This window comes from Panicum virgatum, chromosome 8K, assembly GCF_016808335.1.
Source record: "Panicum virgatum strain AP13 chromosome 8K, P.virgatum_v5, whole genome shotgun sequence".
In the NCBI taxonomy this organism is placed as follows: domain Eukaryota; kingdom Viridiplantae; phylum Streptophyta; class Magnoliopsida; order Poales; family Poaceae; genus Panicum; species Panicum virgatum.
The window spans coordinates 25974064-25993408 of NC_053143.1; the positions used below are offsets into that span (position 1 = coordinate 25974064).

A 19345-nucleotide genomic window follows, 5' to 3' on the forward strand; every position below is an offset into this window, starting at 1 on the left:
TTTCCCTTAATGAACCTTCTCGGATTCATCCTCCTGAGATGGTTCTTCTGCCATCAGGCCTGCCTTCTTCCTGCTGTCATGGTTAGGATAAGGCGGGTCTTGAGTAGTTTTGCCTCCTCTTGTCGTCACTGCCTTAACATCTTCCATAGCAGGGGCATGGCGGCAGCCACTTGAGTAAGTTGGGTCTCAATCATCTTGTTGAAACTAAGCTAGTTCTTGATGGCAGTGGAAAGGCCGTCCATCTTGGCATGGATGATCTCCATAGATTTGTCGTTAGCGGCCAACTTCTTCTGAAGGGACTCATTAAACTTCGCTTGGCGGTAGACAAGATCCCTCAAGGTAGGTTGGTTGGAATTGAATAATTTGAATTCCCATGACCTCCTTGATAATATGGGTGTGGTTGATTCCACCCTTGACCTCCTTGTGGATGAAACCCATTGTTGTTGCCATGAAGATACATGGCTTCTTCTTGGGTTTCTGGGCAATTATCACCCGAATGTCCAACATTCCCACTGACCTCGCACGTCATGCGAGCTTCTAAGGCTTGAAGTGTCTGCATCTGAGCCTTGTCGTGGGAATAATCCTCGAACTTCTTGAGGAGGAGATCAATTTTCATAGCGAGCATGTCGGTCTCCTTGACGGAGTGCATGCCTCGCTGACGTGGTTGGAGACGATCATCGCTCCAACCTTGGTTGGACACCATCTTCTCAATTAATGTTGTAGCTCATTCAATGGTAAGCGAGAAGAAGGCTCCACCCGCAGCAGCATCCACAAGTGCATGGAATACCGCTGTAGCATTTTACCCAGGAGTATACTGGAGTGTCATTGATATTTCCACAGGCAAGGCGGCGAATGAAAGTACATAGGCTAGTTAAAGAACTGATCAAGATTGGATATTCAATTGCATAAACAGGGGTAAGATACATAACGTGATAGGAGGTAGTGTGACACACACACAAACTACCCTCCGATATAAATGAATAAAAGATGCTATAGGCAGGGAGAAAGGCAAAGTTAGAACTCGAGTCAGATGTACTAGGCTAGCTATATCTATGCTACCTTATGGTTAGATCGACACAAGACTAAACTAGTACAATAGGGAGATCGCTCCTATAGCTGACGGGAGAAGCCCGATCACTTGTGCGGCTTTATGTACCTCCTACCCCCCAATCCGAATGTGGAGGATTACTAGGGCTCGGACAGGGCTGTCACCACCTGCCGGCTACCTCTCGATCCGTGAGAAAGGGCGATATCCAGCAACACTTAGCTAGTCTAGACACCATGTCTACATTAGTAAGCGATACTCTAGCATCCCGCACGGAGCCCCCACCCTTCGGATAGATAGACATCACACTAGAGCAAACATATGAATACTGGAGCAGTTGCCAGAGTTCTAAAGTCAATATGTTAACCATCTCAGGCACAGGACGATCATGCAATGCAAGCATCGAATGATAACGCAACCAGATCATGAAATATATATCTGATAACTCAGAACATATTTCAAGCAGATATCGGTAACCATAGTCTGATTCGATTACAAACGACCGAGAATTACAAGCGAGAACTAGAAATGAACCCATACCAGAACTCCCGAGCAACTCCGAGAACTCGATGACTCCTATACTTCTCCTAAAGTCCACTAATCCAATAGACTAAGCAAGAAAGCTCTTGAGGTGAGTGAAAGGTGTGGGGTGTGTGTGTGTGTCTTCATTCACACCCCTCCCCTCGTATTTATAGTAGGAAACCACGGGGTTTCTGCAACTCTTCCTCGGCAAACTGGCATAGGGGGCCAATGGGACGACGCCACATAGCTGGCTGAAGGCGGTGGTTCCCATGTGCCAGTCGGCCGACGGCCCAGTGCCACCAACCGCCCCGAGCTTCGGCTGGTGGGTTGTCCGGAGCCTCCTCTTGTCTTAAAGTTGAGCCACAGCCTATCCTAAGCCAGTTTGGTCTGGTCTTTGGGCTACACTTGGTCCATTTGAGCCTGAATCTGCACTCTGATTTTATTTGTAATTTTATGTTGGACCAAAGTGTGCTTGCAACATGCATATTAGCTCAAAAACACATCTTGTATTTTTCTAAAGGTGAAGTATGGTTTAGGGGTTTATTTGAATAAAGATGCATGTAAGAAATGCAAATTCTCATAATTTTCCGATCAAGTTGATGCCTAGAAATGGTCGTTAGTGAGCGTCAACATTGGAATAAGCACGGAGAGGAAGGGCCTAACGAAAGGGGGGAATGGGTCGCCGATCATCAAGAAGGGCCCAACGGTGATCAGGATGGGGAAGAAGGCAATTGTGATGATGGTCAAGCTTATGATGACATCAGTGAGGAGTGCATTTTGGAGTGCAATGATGACCAATTTGATGCGTTGGTTGACAATGTTGAAGACATGATCCGTGATGTAAGGGGAGAAGAAGATGAGATGATGAAAGCTGAGCTGTGTAAATACAAGCAACTTGTTGAAGATTTAAAAAAAACCTCTTTATCCGCATTGTGAGAAGTACTCGCGGATAATGCGGCAGCAGCAAAAAAAGCAATGGAAACAAAGGGTAAGGCGGCACCCAAGGAACCAGCAAAGAGTGCATGGACTTCTGCTCACCCCAAGCCTGTGATGGGCAAGCCAATGATGGCAACGGAAGAGCTGGCCAGTGCAGGAGTGAATACCAGGGGACTCCACAACCACCACATTACCCATGCCATACACAAAGAGAATCCGTCAATCATGGGTTAATTCAAGGCCCAGGACTTGCATAGTGGGCCTAGTTATTTCTCCATTGTGTGGTCTGATCTCTACGACCTCTTCAACCTTGATGCCTTCGACATCTCACTCATCCGTTGCTTGACACTGTGAGTATATACAGTACAAATGATTGTTCACAGTCATTCTTATATTACTTTGTAACCACCTATGTTAGCTGCCTAAACACTAATATATTTGTATGTAAGCAATTGAACAAAGAATCAAAGGAACGTCAGCTCAATGTTGCATTCATTGACCCCCAGCAGTTCTCTGCCACCGTCATCGATCGAGACCCGGACCACATAAAGTCTACCATATCGGAGGTCTTGAAGTCTGCTGCCGGAGCAGGTTGTGTGCTTGGCACGCACCACATAGGCTCCCACTACTTGCTAGTCATCATCTGTTCGAAGTGGGAAATAGTGTGGTACTTGGACTCTCAAAGACCACGCAACGATGACGGCAGTTTGGGACAGCGAGAGTACACCAACTCAAGGTGGTTATCGATAGGTATATATCTGAGTTACCACATTGGCAATGTTCTCATTTGGAATCTATCACATATCTAATTTGCAGCTAACGACATCCATAACACCTAATGCAGTGGTTTCTCCTCCTTTCGAGCTGACCACCTTCTCTTTTGAAAACTAACTTGACACACGTGACCGATTTTTCGGTATGTCTCTGACCACTCGCATTGTTTCTTTTCATGATTTCATCACATATATTTCACATAACACTATATCATCTTGTGTAGTGCAAGCAACAAGGATCTAGAAATAAATGCGGGTTCTATGTTGCATATCACATGATCCGACTTACCGCAACTTTCAAAAAATTTAAAGGAGCAAAAGTAAGTCTTAATCAAGTGTGTGTGTGTGTGTGTGTGTGTGTGTGTGTGTGTGTGTGTGTGTGTGTAGGCACACACACAATGCGGGCGGTCATTTGACTCCCTCTACTTTTTGCTAGGACATGCAGGATGACAAGGACAAGAGCTTGGAGAAGAAGCAGCTCATTGCTATTAGAGAAAAGATTGCCTCCTTCTTGCTGGTAGATGTTATAAGCGACAAAGGTGACTTCCACTATTGTTGTTGAACTGAGTTCCTTCATGGACTATTGGATTCATGTGATTATTATACAGTTTGTTATGAAAAGATACAATAGTTTGTCATGTACACTTGGTAGTTGTTTCTGATGTAACGATTATGATATATGAATGGAGATTTAAATTACATGTCATAGAGTATATGGTCTCTATTCTGTGTGTTTGCCAGATCAAGATGGCTGCCAAATCCTAGTTGTGCTCCAGGATGCAGCCGGAAGAAAAAATGACCCTGCAGGGGTCTAGTTCCAAGATGACGGACAACAACCAAACCCCATCACCTTTAATAATCACCAGGTGATGGTGCCTGGAAGCATAGCCCGTCACCTTTAAAAATGGGCTGAGATTGTACCAACCATAGATAATTTAATTTGATAACCGCACTAACTTTATTTTATAGTGAAAGTGGAGCCATTTAGATAATTGTATATTTTCTAAACGAAGGCTTACGACAAATTGTATATAGTTTCTCTAGAAAAAGACCCCAATGAGAGCCTCATCAATATTCAAAACAAAAAAAATGTATTGTGCCACAAATCATGTCCAGCTGTATCAACCACCCCAAACTAATATGCACACATGTAAAATTAAGAACAATGTCTCAAACGCATCTTGTAATGCCCATGTGTTATTCTACAACCTAGAAGTAGTTACATTTAACTAATTACTGAATAAATTTTTAATAATAACTACCACGTTTGACTACTAACATCCTTTTACGGAACGTGATTTCATTAACACGGTAATTTAGTAAACTCCGATCAGTTTGGTTAGTAATTTTACTACTAGGGGTAACCGCTACCTAAATATCATACATATTTAAAAACAGAGTGAGTATTACCTCTATTCCATTTTATTTGACGTTGGTTAGTACATAACAAGCGCAACAAATGTAATGTGAACATTACAGTATATAGCAAATAATCCTAGCAGCCGCTGAGCAGCAGCCACTACTAGAAAACGGGTCTTGGGCACCGGCTGAGAAAGGCCAAAGGCACCGGTTTCCCAACCGGTGCCCCGCAACCGCGACCATTGGCCTCTACTTAAGACAGCGGGTTTTTCAACCGGTGCCTTAGACTTCCATTGGTACTAGTTGGAAATACCAGCCGGTACCAAAGAGGCTTCCACACTGACGTAAGGTGGCAGCCCCTTTGGTACCGGTTGGTATTTCCAACCGGTACCAATGACCTTTTCCCTTTTTTCCCAAATCCAGTTTTGTTTGTTATATTTATTACTGTTTATTCTTTTATAATTGCTAAACGCACTCAAGCTCTATAGTACTCTACATTCATTGGTTGTTCGTGTTCGTTTTCAGAGAATATTTGAAACTAACTAAAAGTGAAATGCGAGCATATAATTAAGCTAATTACATGAACTAATATATTTACAAATTTACAAACATCAAGGTATAATGTTTAAAAATATTTACAAATGTACAAGTCATGTTAGCCGTCCAACTACTAGTCCCCTCAGGATGTCGATGAAAATCCTCTATCGATGTGACCGTCGTGGTAGAACTCGCCTCTAGGATCCAAGATCTCGTTCAAAATGAATCCGGCGAGCTGCTCGCACACGACGTTGATCCGATCAGTAGAGTAACATTCATCCCCCATTTGAGACATCTATCATTTAGGAAAAAAGCATTAACATTCTGTGCGTTAGTACAATTATGAAAATATACTAGTGAACGGTTTGGACGTACTCTCGTTTCTTCATCAGTAGCCTTCCCGCATGGAGTCATGATGTGCAAGTAGTCGCATACGTAGTACCCGCACCAATCAGTTCCTTGTTGTTGTCTCGCACACTTAAGGAGAAACAAATAAATTACTCAATTTAGAACAATTTGAGATTATATACTTAACTAGACAAATCTTTATGAATGAACATACCGGATAATCCATGTTAACATTCAGTTCGGGCCTCCATTGACCACGTCCTTTGTTATTTTTCACAAATTTTTTCCAAACCCTGCGCTCAAAGTTAAGTTTGATATTCAGGAATTGTTATTAACAGAAAAAAGATTTGATTGTGCAAACTGAACTTACCTGTTCAAGGGGTCTATGATATGTTGGATTGCGTACTTTAGATTTCTCATTGAGTCAAAGACTATAAGATTGCCGGTCTCTACAGAAAGTATGAGTAAAATCCAATGATAACTGCAGATATAGATAGGATATATACATAAATGTATTAGACAACTTAGTATTTATTTAGTAATATAACAGAGGTTTGAGTCGATCAAGGCTTACCCAAAGTTGTATGGTATGAATATATAGGATTTGTAACTTTGCCTAGTCAACGAATCGTACATGTTTTCGCACGTTTCCTTGTAACTTTCGTTGATCAATTTCTGGTTGACTAGCAAAGGAGACATGAAGCCGATCTGATGGTGCCATCCGTGTTTTCGGCTTCTTTGGATCTCCTGTCTAAACGATGCAATAGAAATTTTATAATGCACACATATAATTATGTTCTTGTTAACAAAAAGTATTAATTTAGAGGTAAGTGATACTTACAAAACCCAAATGGTGATGATAGAGGCGTCGAGGGCTTGTCGATGGTAAATGTGATATAAATTTTGGAAGTACACCCAGAAGTCGTCCTCCCCACGGAAGAAATCATGGTCACGATACTTGACTCCAAACATTTTCCCTTCGTCTTTCGCCATTCGCAGGTACCATCTATGCAAATTGAACATCTGCGTGCCTAGACTTTTCTCCTCTTCCTCAGTGACAAACGGTTTTCCATGCTGGAATGGAGTAATAGTGCGAGCGACAGGGATTTTTGCCTCCACGTGCCCCGTTGCCTCCTCTAGTGTTAATCCAGTTTCAGAAAGAAATATTGCGGCATGTAGATCCGCCTGGAGTTGTACGTCCGTCGGGTGTAGGAGTGGCAACCCTGGCACCCGGAGGGGCTCGAGTTCTTTTTGTTGTGTGCCAACTGAGGAATGGTCTTGCCACATTTTTTCTTCAGATTTCTCACCTTGTGTGCCTTTGTCAGAGTACGATCATAGTCCGAGGGTAAGCTTTTCGGTTTTGGTGGGTTGTCTAGGTTTGCGAGAAGCTTTTTCCCTAGTTCTAGAGGTACCTTTTCCCTCGGCGGGGGGACTTTAGGCTTCAATTGTTCTTTTATATATCGAGCAGTCTCCTCTTCTAACTCCTCAGCGGTTTTCTCGTAGGTTAATTGTCTTTCGACCGTTTTCTGCTTCTTCTTTGAGGGTCCAGCCGCTGGGAGGGATGCTGTCTTTTTCTTTCCCTTTTCTAGTGTAGGAGGAGTTGGAGTACTCGTGGCCCATTGCGCCGGCGGAGACGGTGGTGAAGGAGGTGGTAGTGGGGACGGCGGTGAGGTAGGCCGCGGAGACGGGCGATCGGTCTGCACGGGAGCCGTTGTGCTTGCAGTAAGTTTGATGTCGGCCTTGCGCCATAGAACGACCCCGTGCAGTGCGTCTCCCAATGTCTTCTCTCCATCCCCTCCAACGAAGTCGAGCTCAGGATCCTCATTGTTTCCAACTATCTGCTCGACTGTGATGGAGGTGTAGCCAGGAGGTATCGGCCTTCCATGAATTGTAGTAGAAGGATTCAGGGGCAGGGCTGACCCGTATGTGACATGAATGGATATATTTCTTGCTCGCACATGAAGCTCGCACGGTGTCGGCATGGTGACATCATCCACTAGATACCTCTGGTCATCTACCGCCGTTGGCTCAATCTGGGGTTGCTGTTCCGCTTGTACGTCGGGCGCCGCCGTGGATGCATAGCTGCTGCGTCGCTGAGAGGCCGGGCTTATCACAACATCCAGGTGCGACCCAGCAGTGCCCCTTTGGTTCAGAGCTAGCTGCACCGCCTCATTGAGCCTGGCGTCCATCTGAGATTCCAAGGATGCAACCTTCTTGTTCATCTTTTCTTCTATGGCACGAAGTTTCTCTTCCTGTTCGGCTTTGCTCTTTCGGTGAGTCTTGTAAGAGGGATCTCCAGCCCAAGCAACTTTCCATGGGACCACGCCGATGCCGCGGGCTCGTCCAGGGTGTTCCGGATTCTTTGATGCCCTTGTCAGCTCAACATTCTCCCTTTGAGGATGGAATGTTCCTTGTTGAGTCTCATCTATTGCAGCGACTAGATCGCGGGACACTTCTTGCATATGCTCGGGCACGACCAAACTTCCATCCAACTGGTTTAGTGTCACGCCATTAGCAAATAACCACCACTTGGATCTATCCGTCCAATCCCAAGTCGTCGGCCTGATGCCTCTATCTATAAGGTCCTGCTCCATCTTCTGCCATTTTTTAACTGACTTCTTGTACCCGCCAGCCCCAAGGTGGTGGCTGTACTTCTTATTTGCTGCATTCACCTTGGCTTGTTCGGATTTTTTTGGGCTTCCTCTGATAGTTTGTATTGTTTGAACTCCTCCCAGTATGGTTTAACCTGAGGAAGATCGTCCCAGTTCGGCTCCTTATCCTTCTTGATGTAATTGGTGTACAACTTCTTCTTGAAAGTTACAAAGGCAAGGGCCATCTTTCTCAAGGCACATTTCTTCACAAGTTATTGGTCAACTCCTTCAGAAAGAGTGAACATATCCTTGAGTTCTGCCCATAGCATTTCCTTATGATGTGCAAGCACGGCGTGTTGCTGTTCTTCGGGTTTGGTCGTTTTCCATAGTCTTGTGGTGATCGGAATTCTTGCCCGAACAATAACCCCACATTGGTTGACAAATTTTGTGCTAGCATCCTCTGGAGCACTTGGACAGCCCTCTGCGCCCACTTCTCTAACGACCTGTCTTCCCTCCATTTTCTTGGTTGGCCGGCGTCTCCCTTTTGACTGGCTCAATGAAGTCGATGCGGAGGCCGACTAAATTACAGAAAAGATATGTTAATCGCAAAACTAATCTACCGAAGTCACCATGCATATAGTTTTAAGATTCGTACTGGAACATGCTGCTGTTGATTGGGCGACGGCGCAAAGTCATCATCTTCTTCATCGGCATCTCCAGACATATTCAGGAACGAATCAGCTATCCGAGTATCTTCTTCAGCGATTGGCTGGGTGGTGTTGGCCCTCGTATCTTCGTTTATTGCGTACAACATGTATTGCCCGGTGGCCTGCTCATCACCGAAGGGGTCCATCCTTAACTGAAACCGTAAAAATATGTTAGAGTATTTGTCCATCCTTAAATGAAGCAGTAGAATAAAATTCTTTGAACGAATATGGGTGTTTGAGAGAGAGAGAGAGAGTGTGTGTATGTTAGAGGGACAGAGAAAGAGAGAGAGTTAGTGAGTGTGTGTGTGTGTGTGTCGTGGAACGGGGTCGAGGAACGGGGTTGAGAGTTGAGGGTCGAAGAACCGGGTCGAGGAATGGGGTTGAGGGTCGAGGTCTAGAGTTGAGGGTCGAGGGATGGCGAATGCGTGAGTTAGAGAGCGAATAAGAAATTACTCGTCGTCGTTACTCATCGTTACTCGTCATCGTTACTCATCGTCGTTACACGAGTTACATGATAAATACATGACTTACAGAAATACATGATAAATACATAAATACAAGTATTATTCACTCTCTATTTAAATACATGATTAAACAAAGTCTCTCTAATAACTAAATTCTATAACTAAATTATACACTATATATAAAGGATATAAAGTGGCTAGGAAAGTCCTTATAGGCGTACAGTATTAAAATGCAGTATGAAAATATATTTAAAGTGATAGGTGCTGTTCATGTTATACTTGCCTTTCTCAAACTGCTCCTGCTGCTCAAACTGCTCAGAAGATGGCTGCTCTGGGTACTGGTACTGGGGCTCCTCAGATGGATCAACGTCTACTCACGAACACATGGCTAAAAGCAAGGCACACAATAAGCATACAAGCAAACACTAACAAAAGCTAAGAAACAGTACATGAATACATAAAAACAGCACACTAAACTAGTCTAAAACTATTCTACGCATTACAACGATCCCGTGGATACAAAGAATGCCTAAAACGGAGCTAAAACGCAAAATCTAGGCCTAAAACAAGTTCTAGGGGCTTATCTGCGAGAAAAACTAGGTTACAGGGGGTTTTCTGCAAAAACCGAGGGCCCAAACGTAATTAAACCTTAGATTCAGGGGCTAACCCGCAAAAACATCAGGGCTGGACTGCGGGTACTAAATCTAGAAAGGTCAGGGGGGTCTGAGTAAAAACCTGGGCCAAACTGCAATTACTTTTGAATAGAGGTGGACTGTGGGTTGATATTAAGAAAACCGAGGGGCTCTTTAACAAATGCACCAGGCAAACAGGTACGTTTGGATACTGTCCATTGGATCTCGATCTGGTGGTCCAGATCTGATCGGTTTGGGTTCTAATCGCGGGCGTCCATCTCTGATCGGACGGATCTGATCAACGGGCGCGCGGGGCGGCGGCGGAACACCGCCGGAGCAGAGCTCCGCGGCGGCGAGCTCGCCGGAGAAGGTGTTCTGGGGGCTACAGGGCTCCTTTTGGGCCGGGGTTTGGCCGTGGAGGATCAGCGTTGAACGCGTAACCCACCTATGGGGTTATCGGTGTTCGGGGAGGTCCGGAGTGGTAGGTGCTAAGGTGGAGGCGGTTGCGCGCGGCGTGACATCGCTGGCGCAAGGTGTTCGAGGGGTTCCAGTGGTCTACGGACCCTAGAACCTAGCGCAACAGGACGGGCAGGGGTTACGTGTGCTCACCGAGCTCGGAATCGAAGGATGGACCGGCGCAGGGGTGTCGACGGCGAAGTCCGGCGGCGGTCATGGCGGAGCTCGCGGAGGATGGTGCGGAAGTGGCGCTCCGGGCTCCGGATCTCCACGGGCGAGTGCGGCGGTGCTCTGCGATCCCAGGAGAAGGGTCACCGGGACCTGGAAACAGGAGGAGCGTCGATGCAGAGGGGTCGACGGCGAGGATCGGCGACGAGTTGCGGGCGGCGCTCGAGGACGGGCCGCTGTAGAGGTCGGAGCAGAGAGCAGCGGGCTCGGGGAAGTTCCAGGCGTCGAGGCCGAGAGCAGAGAGGAAGAAGCGGTGGCACGACTATGCGACGGTGCGCGCGCGGAGATGGAGGGCGGCGGCGGTTGACCGGAGGAGATGAGCAGTAGAGATTTGGGAGAGGAAGAAGACAACGGCTTTATACTCGTGGCCAAGGGTACCGGGTAAAAACTCTAACCGGTGCCTTAGGCAGGCCTTAGGTACCGGTTGCATCTACAACCGGTGCCTTAGGCGAGGCCTTAGGTACCGGGTCTCCGCACAACCAGTTCCTAAGGGCCCAACGGGAGGGAAATGAGAAGCCCCTATGGTACCGGGTGGATTAACAAAACCGGTACCTTAGGCCGTTTGAAGTTCACTTTTCACTCTTCTTTGACCCCCTTTGAACGGAATTCGTCAGTATCTCAATGGTAACTTGCGGAAATTTGGGCTTCGCGGCCACGGTTCGACTCCCGCGCGACGCCCCACTTTTTTTTACCCAAATAGGACCCTAAGGTACCGGTTGGATTTTTCAACCGATACCAAATGTTATCTTTTCTTTTCCCCTTTCTTTTTCTCTTGTAAATCTATTAATTGCCTCATAATTCGTAATAAATCTGATATTTGCATAATAAATCTGATAATTGCCTACAAAATCAGATAATTATCTAATAATTTAAATAATTGTCTAATAGTTAAAATAATTGTATAATAAATTTGTTATTTGCTCAATAAATTTATTAACTGCCTAGTAAATCATTCAACTAATTATTTGCACAATAATAAATCATTTAAAGGTACAATAATTTTAATTACTACATAATAAATTATTTAGGTGCAAAAATAATTATTTTAATTGCATAATAAATCAAATAATTGCCTAATAAATTATTTAAATGTACAATAATTTTAATTACTACATAATAAATCATTTAGTTGCATAACTAATTATTTTAATTGCATAATAAATCAAATAATTGCATAATAAATTATTTAAATGCAAAATAATTCTAAATACTACATGATAAATCATTTAGGTGCATAACTAATCATTTTAATTTCATAATAAATCAAATAATTGCATAAGAAATCTAATAATGTTCACAGAAAATATTACAAGACATAATCATTCAACTAAGGGAATATTAACGATTGTTCGCTTAACAATCGTCCCTTCATTATGATCATGACATGCGTACGGAGCCTCCTCTTCAGCTAAAAGAATACTTGTGTCAACCTCCACTGCGAACGGAGTCATATCTTCAACCTTATTGTATTCTTCTTCATCTGTGACATCGTCGACTCCCACAATTTTTCTTTTTCCTGCCAGAACAATATGGCGCTTTGCCTCATCTCCGGCACCTACAAAACTTGATTTATTCCTCGACTTGTCCTTTCTCATTTTGCTAGACATGTCCTGCACATAGAAAACTTGAGTGACATCTTTAGCTAGGACGAATGGTTCGTCTCGATAGCCAAGCTCTTTGAGGTCTACCGTTGTCATTCCGTACTCGTCGATATCGACACCTTTTCCTGTGAGTTTAACCCATTGACAATGAAATAGAGGTATCTTCAACGGCCCATAGTCGAGTTCCCAGATCTCTTCAATGTAACCAAAATATGAATTCGTTTGGCCACTAGAGTCGGTGGCATCTATACGAACACCACTATTTTGATTGGTGCTCTTGTTATCTTGGGCTCTTGTATAAAATGTGTAACCATTAATTTCATATCCTTGGTACATCAGGATTGAATTTGCCGGACCCCTGGCCAGCCAAGCTAGCTGCTCATGAATTTGATCGTTGGCCATGACTTCCTTATGCAACCAGGTGGCGAATGTATCGTTATGATGTTTTGTAATCCATATCTCAGACTTCAAAGGGTATATACTTCGCACAATTTGCATGTGCTTCTCCATGTATGGAGCCACCAAGGCTGATTGTTGCAGAACTGTGAGATGTGCTTTGCTCAACGTGGCATGATCTGTGGCATTTACTGATTTTCTTCCAAGTGTGCCCTTTCCAATCAGCCGCCCCTCATGACGTGATACTGGAATCCCAATTGGGCAGAGTTCTTCCACATAGTCAACACAAAATTCAATGACCTCCTCTGTGACGTAACCCTTTGCAATGCTTCCTTCTGGACGAGCCCGATTACGAACGTATTTCTTTAGTACTGCAAAGTATCGTTCAAAAGGGAACATATTATGAAAGAAAACAGGACCGAGAATACCAATCTCTTTGACCAGGTGAACTAGAAGATGCGTCATAATATTGAATAATGATGGAGGAAATATCATTTCAAGACTGACTAAATTTTGGACAACATCCTTTTGTAGCCTGCTTAAACTCGATGGATCGATTGCCTTCTGAGAAATTGTGTTGAGAAATGCGCATAGCTTTATGATTGTTGCTCGAACATTAGCTGGTAGAATACCTCTAAGTGCAATTGGAATCAATTGCGTCATCAACACGTGACAGTCATGGGACTTTACGTGTGCGAATTTCTTCTCTTTCAAGTTCAGTAGCCTCTTTATATTCGAAGAGTAGCCTGATGGGGCCTTGATACTGTTCAAACAGTCGAACATACTTTGCTTCTCTTCCTTACTAAGAGTGTAGCACGCAGGACCTAGATAATGACGTCATTTATCCATTTTTTCTGGATGTAGGGCGGCCCGTTGTTTCATACGTTGAAGATCTTGTTGCGCTTCCAATGTATCATTTGCCTTACCGTAGACACCAAGGAAACTTAGAAGGTTCACACAAAGATTTTTTGTTAGGTGCATCACATCCATTGCGTGGCGGACGTCTAAGACTTCCCAATAAGGTAACTTCCAAAAAATACTCTTCTTCTTCCACATAGGTGCACATCCGTCATCACTCTGCACTGATTTGCTGTTGGGTCCTTTTCCGAATACTATTTTGATATCTTTGACCATTTCAAACACTATTTTCCCACAACGGTGCCTAGGCTTGGTACGATGATCTGCCTTTCCATCGTAGTGAGCATGCCTCCTCCTTAATGGGTGCTTGATCGGAAGAAATCGACGATGACCCATATACACGATCTTCCTACAGTGCTTGAGGTACATGCTGTCGGTTTCTTCTAAATAATGGGTGCATGCCCTATAACCCTTATTGGATTGTCCGGAGAGGTTACTTAGTGCTGGCCAATCGTTGGTGGTTACGAAAAGCAATGCACGTAGGTTAAAATGATCCTCTGTATGCGCATCCCACATACGAACACCCTCATCTTTCCACAACAATAGAAGATCCTCAATCAGTGGTTTCAGATACACATCTATATCGTTACCGGGTTGCTTCGGGCCGGGGATAAGCACCGGCATCATAATGAATTTCCGCTTTATACACAACCAGGGAGGAAGGTTGTATATACAGAGTGTTACAGGCCAGGTACTATGACCACTGCTCTGCTCACCGAAAGGATTCATGCCATCCGTACTTAAGCCGATCCTTATATTTCTCGCTTCATTTGCAAATGTTGGGAATGTTCTGTCCACTTTTCTCCACTGCGACCCATCAGCGGGGTGTCTCAACATATTGTCTTGCTTACGTTCTTCTTTGTGCCATCGCATCAATTTAGCATTCGTTTTGTTCATGGACAAATGTTTCAGATGTGGTATTAGAGGAAAATACCACATCACCTTGGCAGGCACCCTCTTCTTGACACGCATCCCCTCAACGTCGCCTAGATCATCTCGAGGGATCTTATACCGGCATGCGTTGCATACAGGGCATGAATCCAAATTTTCATACTCACCTCGATATAGGATGCAGTCATTAGGACAATCATGTATCTTTTGTGCCTCTAATCCTAAAGGACAAACAACTTTTTTGCCTCGTATGTTGTCTCCGGCAAGGAGTTACCCTCAGGGAGTAATTTTTTTATAAGTTTCAGCAACTCCTCGAATCCCTTGTAAGACAAACCATTTGATGCCTTCCATTGCAATAATTCCAATGGGGTACCCAACTTCTTTTGGTCTTGTTTGCAATCAGGGTACAACAATGTTCTGTAGTCCTCCAACATACGCTTCAGATCTCTCGATTCCTTTTCTGTTTCGCAACCTTCCTCAGCTTCGCGCAGCATCTGACCAAGATCATCTTCTACAACGTATCCTTCAGTATCTTCTTCAGGCTCACCCATTGCAGTGTCGTTGAGAAAGGAATTATAATTGGCTGCAAAGTCAGGAATCCTGTCCTCTTCTTCTACATTATTATCCAGCACAATTCCTCTTTCGCCATGCTTGGTCCAAACATAGTAGTTCGGCATGAAACCACTATTGAACAAGTGAATATGGATGGTTCTTGATGATGAGTAATCCTTTTCATTCTTACAGAAATTGCATGGACAACGAACGAAACCGCCATACTTGTGTTTCTCGGCCGCTTCTATGAATTCATGCACGCCATCAATGAACTCCTTTGAACGCTGATCGGCCATGTACATCCATTGCCGACTCATTTAGGTCCACAATACATTTATATACATCATTGTAGTGTACAAATAGTACATTCATACTATAATAAATTTGAATTCAAATATATAATTGATAATGCTTATAACTATAATAAATAGATACTATTCATTTATCAAATAAATAAAATGATAACTGCTTCTAAAAACCAATTGCTAAGTTGTGGAGAAAAATAACTAACTTTTTTTGGGAAAAAAAACAAAAATTCGCCTCCCCTCCCCTCACTCAGCTGCCATGAACAGTTCACGGCAGTTTGGAGGGAGGAGGGGTTGGATTATTTATAGGCATGGCTCAAAGGCACCGGTTGGTGCTCAACAACCGGTGCCAAACAAAAGGCATAGGCACCGGTTGATGTTACTAATCGGTGCCTTTGTTGTGGGCACGTGGCGGCACCGGACCATGGCAAAATCCGGTGCCATTGTCCACCCTTTAGGCACCGGTTGGTTCCACCAACTGGTACCTATTCCTCTTTGTGCTTTTGGTACCGGTTGGTGGCACTAACCGGTTCCTATATTGAAGTTTTGGTACCGGGTGATGCTTTAACCGGTACCAAACATCTTACCTTTGATCGCCGCTGGCCAAAGGTATCAGCTGCTTTTGCCGCCGGTACTGATGTGTGGCATTAGTACCGGTTGCAATAGCCGCTGGTAATTTTGGCCAGGACATTTGGCCTGTTTTCTAGTAGTGAGCAACCACCTTGGATCCTTCGTCTTGTATTCTAATTTTTGTACTAATCCATCCATGAAACTGAGCTTTCCATGTTAGCCGCCCCCTCCACTTTTAATTTCAATATTTTAGCAGGGGAAAAGACTTGTCGCATTCGAATTGGAGGAGGGCCATTGACACCGGCGGCCGCAGGTTAAAATCGTCTCGTGAGCACGAGCTCACGAGTCACAACGGCGCGTGCCGCGTGCGGCTCTCCACACAAGGCACCCATGGCGGAGCCGGCGGCCACTACGGTGAGGAGCGGCTGTACCGGCGCCACACACATCTTCCTCGTCCACGGCGTCTGTCACGGCGGCTGGTGCTGGTACAAGGTAGCGGCGCGGCTGCGACGCCTGCGGCCGCTGGCCGCCGGCCGCGTCGTGGCGCCCGACCTCGCGGCGTCGGGAGTCGACGACCGCCGGCTGCGCGAGGTGCTCACGTTCCGGGACTACTCGGCCCCGCTGCTGGACGCTCTCCGGTCGCTCCCTGACCGGGAGAGGGCGGTCGTCGTGGGGCACAGCCTCGGGGGCCTCAGCGTCGCGCTCGCCGCGGAGGAGTTCCCCGACAAGGTCGCCGCCGCGGTGTTTCTGTGCGCCTTCATGCCGGACTGCACGTCGCCGCCGGGGCACGTGCTCCTGCAGGTAAATATACGTTTTGGTCTTTGCGTCGAGATTATATTTACAGTGGCCGAGATCAAGAAACAGTATATTTTTAGTGTAAAAACTGTAATTTTCTCCGTGTAATACATGATAGCACTTCTCGTGTGATGGTGGTGGACGAATAGGGTTCAAATCCTGGTACACATCTATAGATAGAAAAAAAATGGTGCAGAACTATGAAGACCTCAACTAGTCATTTGCCACCAAAAAATAACTGTTTGCCTCTAAGTATGAAAACCTAGAACTTGTAGTGGGATAGTTGTATTTTTATGAAATTAACTTTTTACTGAAGGAAATAAAATCTAGAATAATGGTAGAACATCTAATAATTAAAAAAATACTAATGCTGATAAAAAGGTGTGATAAATTTTCACTTAGAAATATTATGGGTTTGTTCAAGGTCAAAATAATATTGCTGTTGTTAGGCATGTCATAGTACAAGGTGCAGAGGTAAGGGGCTGTAAAACAATCAAAAGTGTGGCAAATATTTTGTACACATATTCTGCATTTAGCAAAACAAAGAGTAAACCTTTTTTACATAAATGATAGACACAGATCATTAATTCTGGCGATCTGAAAAAAACTGTTAGTTATTCTTCTCCCTTGAAGCATGCCAAGGGCGCCAACCCGGAGTCCCAGAATGATAATGAGATGAAACCCCAAGACGGAGAAGCCAAGCTTCCTGCTTCCTTCATGTTCGGGCCGCATTTCACCGAACAGAACGTCTACCAACCAGGGGCGGAGCCAGGAAGTTGATTTTTTCATCAAAAGTTAAATTTCTAATATAAATTTGTGGACCATGGGGGCCAGGCCCCTGTCCGTCCCCCTGTCTCCGCCCCTACTACCAACTCTGCTCCAAAGAGGTGCCTTTACTACTTACGATTGTGCTAGTTTTTTAGAAAAAATAACTATAAATAATTATAAATAAATATTTCTGAATGCAAATAACAACAATTGTGTTCTAAAATTTTTTATATAATATTGTAATTGATGGCCAAAGACTTGTCAAATTGAATTGAGCCTTCTAATTTCGAACAGAGAGATCGAGTAACACAAATAGTAAACGTATGATGTCAATTGCATTATTCAATTTCTTAAAAATATATAGTTTCCGCAATGAATTTGGTTGTTTCCCTATGCAAAGTCTCTGGTAACCAGACAAAACATGCCGGTACTAAAGCTACGTCCACTAACTACTTATTTGCGGGACATCACACTAGCGAAATCTCTCATGAGAATCGGCTCGGTGTTCCTCGAAGACCTGCAGTTGATGGAAGCCCTCTCCATGGATTGCTACGGCTCCGTGCGCAAGGTGTACATCGTTTGCAAGCAAGACCGGACGCTGTCCGAGGAGTTCCAGAGGTGGATGGTGTCCAACAACCCGGTGGATGAGGTGAAGGAGATTGACGGCGCGGATCACATGGCTATGCTCTCCGCGCCCGATGACATCGTGCAGTGCATTGTCGACATCGTTGCAAAATACAATTGATCAATCGTGGCGATGGCTACCGAGGATGAAGCTGTGACACACCAGGTGTTTAATCTGCTAAATATAAAAACTTAAACCCAGCATCATGCATCATGAACCAAGGAAAATGAAGTTAAAATTGCATCAAAAAAGAAAATGAAGTTAAAAGCATTGTTGTGTACTTAAGTGTATGTGTATGTGTGCAAGTACTAGTGAGTACAATACATCTAGGATAGGGTGCAAATATGTTTGTTCACCATCACCATGAAATGATGAATAAATTCGAATCTTAACAAACATGCTTTGAAAATAACTTTTTAATCTTTGCTCAAATGAACTTTTGTCTAAAACTAAAGTTGTAGGGTTTCGAATGTCGAACAACTTTCATGTTCAAGAAATTTCAAGCTGCTACACAGAAATTGAAGCAAAATTTGAATTTGAACTTGAATAGGGCAATCATCGAACATTTAAATTTAACTCCTAAACTAGGCTTCAAATGAGTTTGTGCCTGAAATGAAAATTGTAGAATTTTGAATTTTCTAAAACTTCCGTATTAAAAAATTTTCAAGTTTCAATGAGCAGAGGTCGCCGGCCACCTGGCCGGCGCCCTTCGATGCAGCTGCAAGCTTTGCCACGAGGTGCCGCCCCTCTGTCGGCCACCGCGCCACACGCCCCGACGACGGCAATGCTGAGCGCTCTCCCGGCCTCACCCGTGCCTTGCCCAGATGCTTCGTGGATAAGCCTCCTCCGCTCCTCACCCTCCCCTCACTATGTAAAAAAAGACCTATAGACGGGCATTATCTCTCTAAAGTGACGGATATACGGACCTTTATCACGTCACTGATGACTATTCAAAATTAATGGACTTCAGCACGTCACCTATGCACCACAAAGGTGATGGGCCTCAGTATTAGCCCGTCACCTATGGTAGTCTTAGCCCGTCACCTATGTCAACACATAGGTGACGGGCATTATTCTTTTGCGTATTAAAATAAATATTTTTAGTATGAACAAAAATAAAAATATTTTCTTTTTCCCACCGCACTCGCGTCTCAAGTCGCAAGTCCCGCGCTTTTTTGCGCCAATATGCTTGCGATTTTTTCTACCGTTACCAGGAGTCGAACCCACAACCTTAGCCTCGCGCGTACCCTTCCCTACTACTAGGCTACACCATCACATGTGACTAACAATAAGATACTTTCCTTTTATCATCACTTTCAAATGTCT

General features: G+C 44.4%; 2 protein-coding genes across 2 annotated transcripts; both read left to right on the top strand.

Moving 5' to 3' along the window:
- The first annotated feature begins 16210 nt into the window (after nucleotides 1-16210).
- On the top strand, nucleotides 16211-18308 carry LOC120646237 (putative inactive methylesterase 20). Its single transcript, XM_039922905.1, has one exon. It carries the CDS (start codon nucleotides 16222-16224, stop codon nucleotides 16732-16734), a length of 513 nt encoding a protein of 170 aa, XP_039778839.1. The 5' UTR covers nucleotides 16211-16221; the 3' UTR covers nucleotides 16735-18308.
- On the top strand, nucleotides 17816-18139 carry LOC120645587 (salicylic acid-binding protein 2-like). Its single transcript, XM_039922368.1, has one exon. The coding sequence runs from the start codon at nucleotides 17816-17818 to the stop codon at nucleotides 18137-18139; it is 324 nt and encodes a 107-aa protein (XP_039778302.1).
- Nucleotides 18309-19345: the final 1037 nt, after the last annotated feature.

Coding starts and splice junctions, on each gene's coding strand:
- LOC120646237 (XM_039922905.1), top strand. CDS start 16,222: ATGGCGGAGCCGGCGGCCACTACGGTGAGGAGCGGCTGTACCGGCGCC.
- LOC120645587 (XM_039922368.1), top strand. CDS start 17,816: ATGCCGGTACTAAAGCTACGTCCACTAACTACTTATTTGCGGGACATC.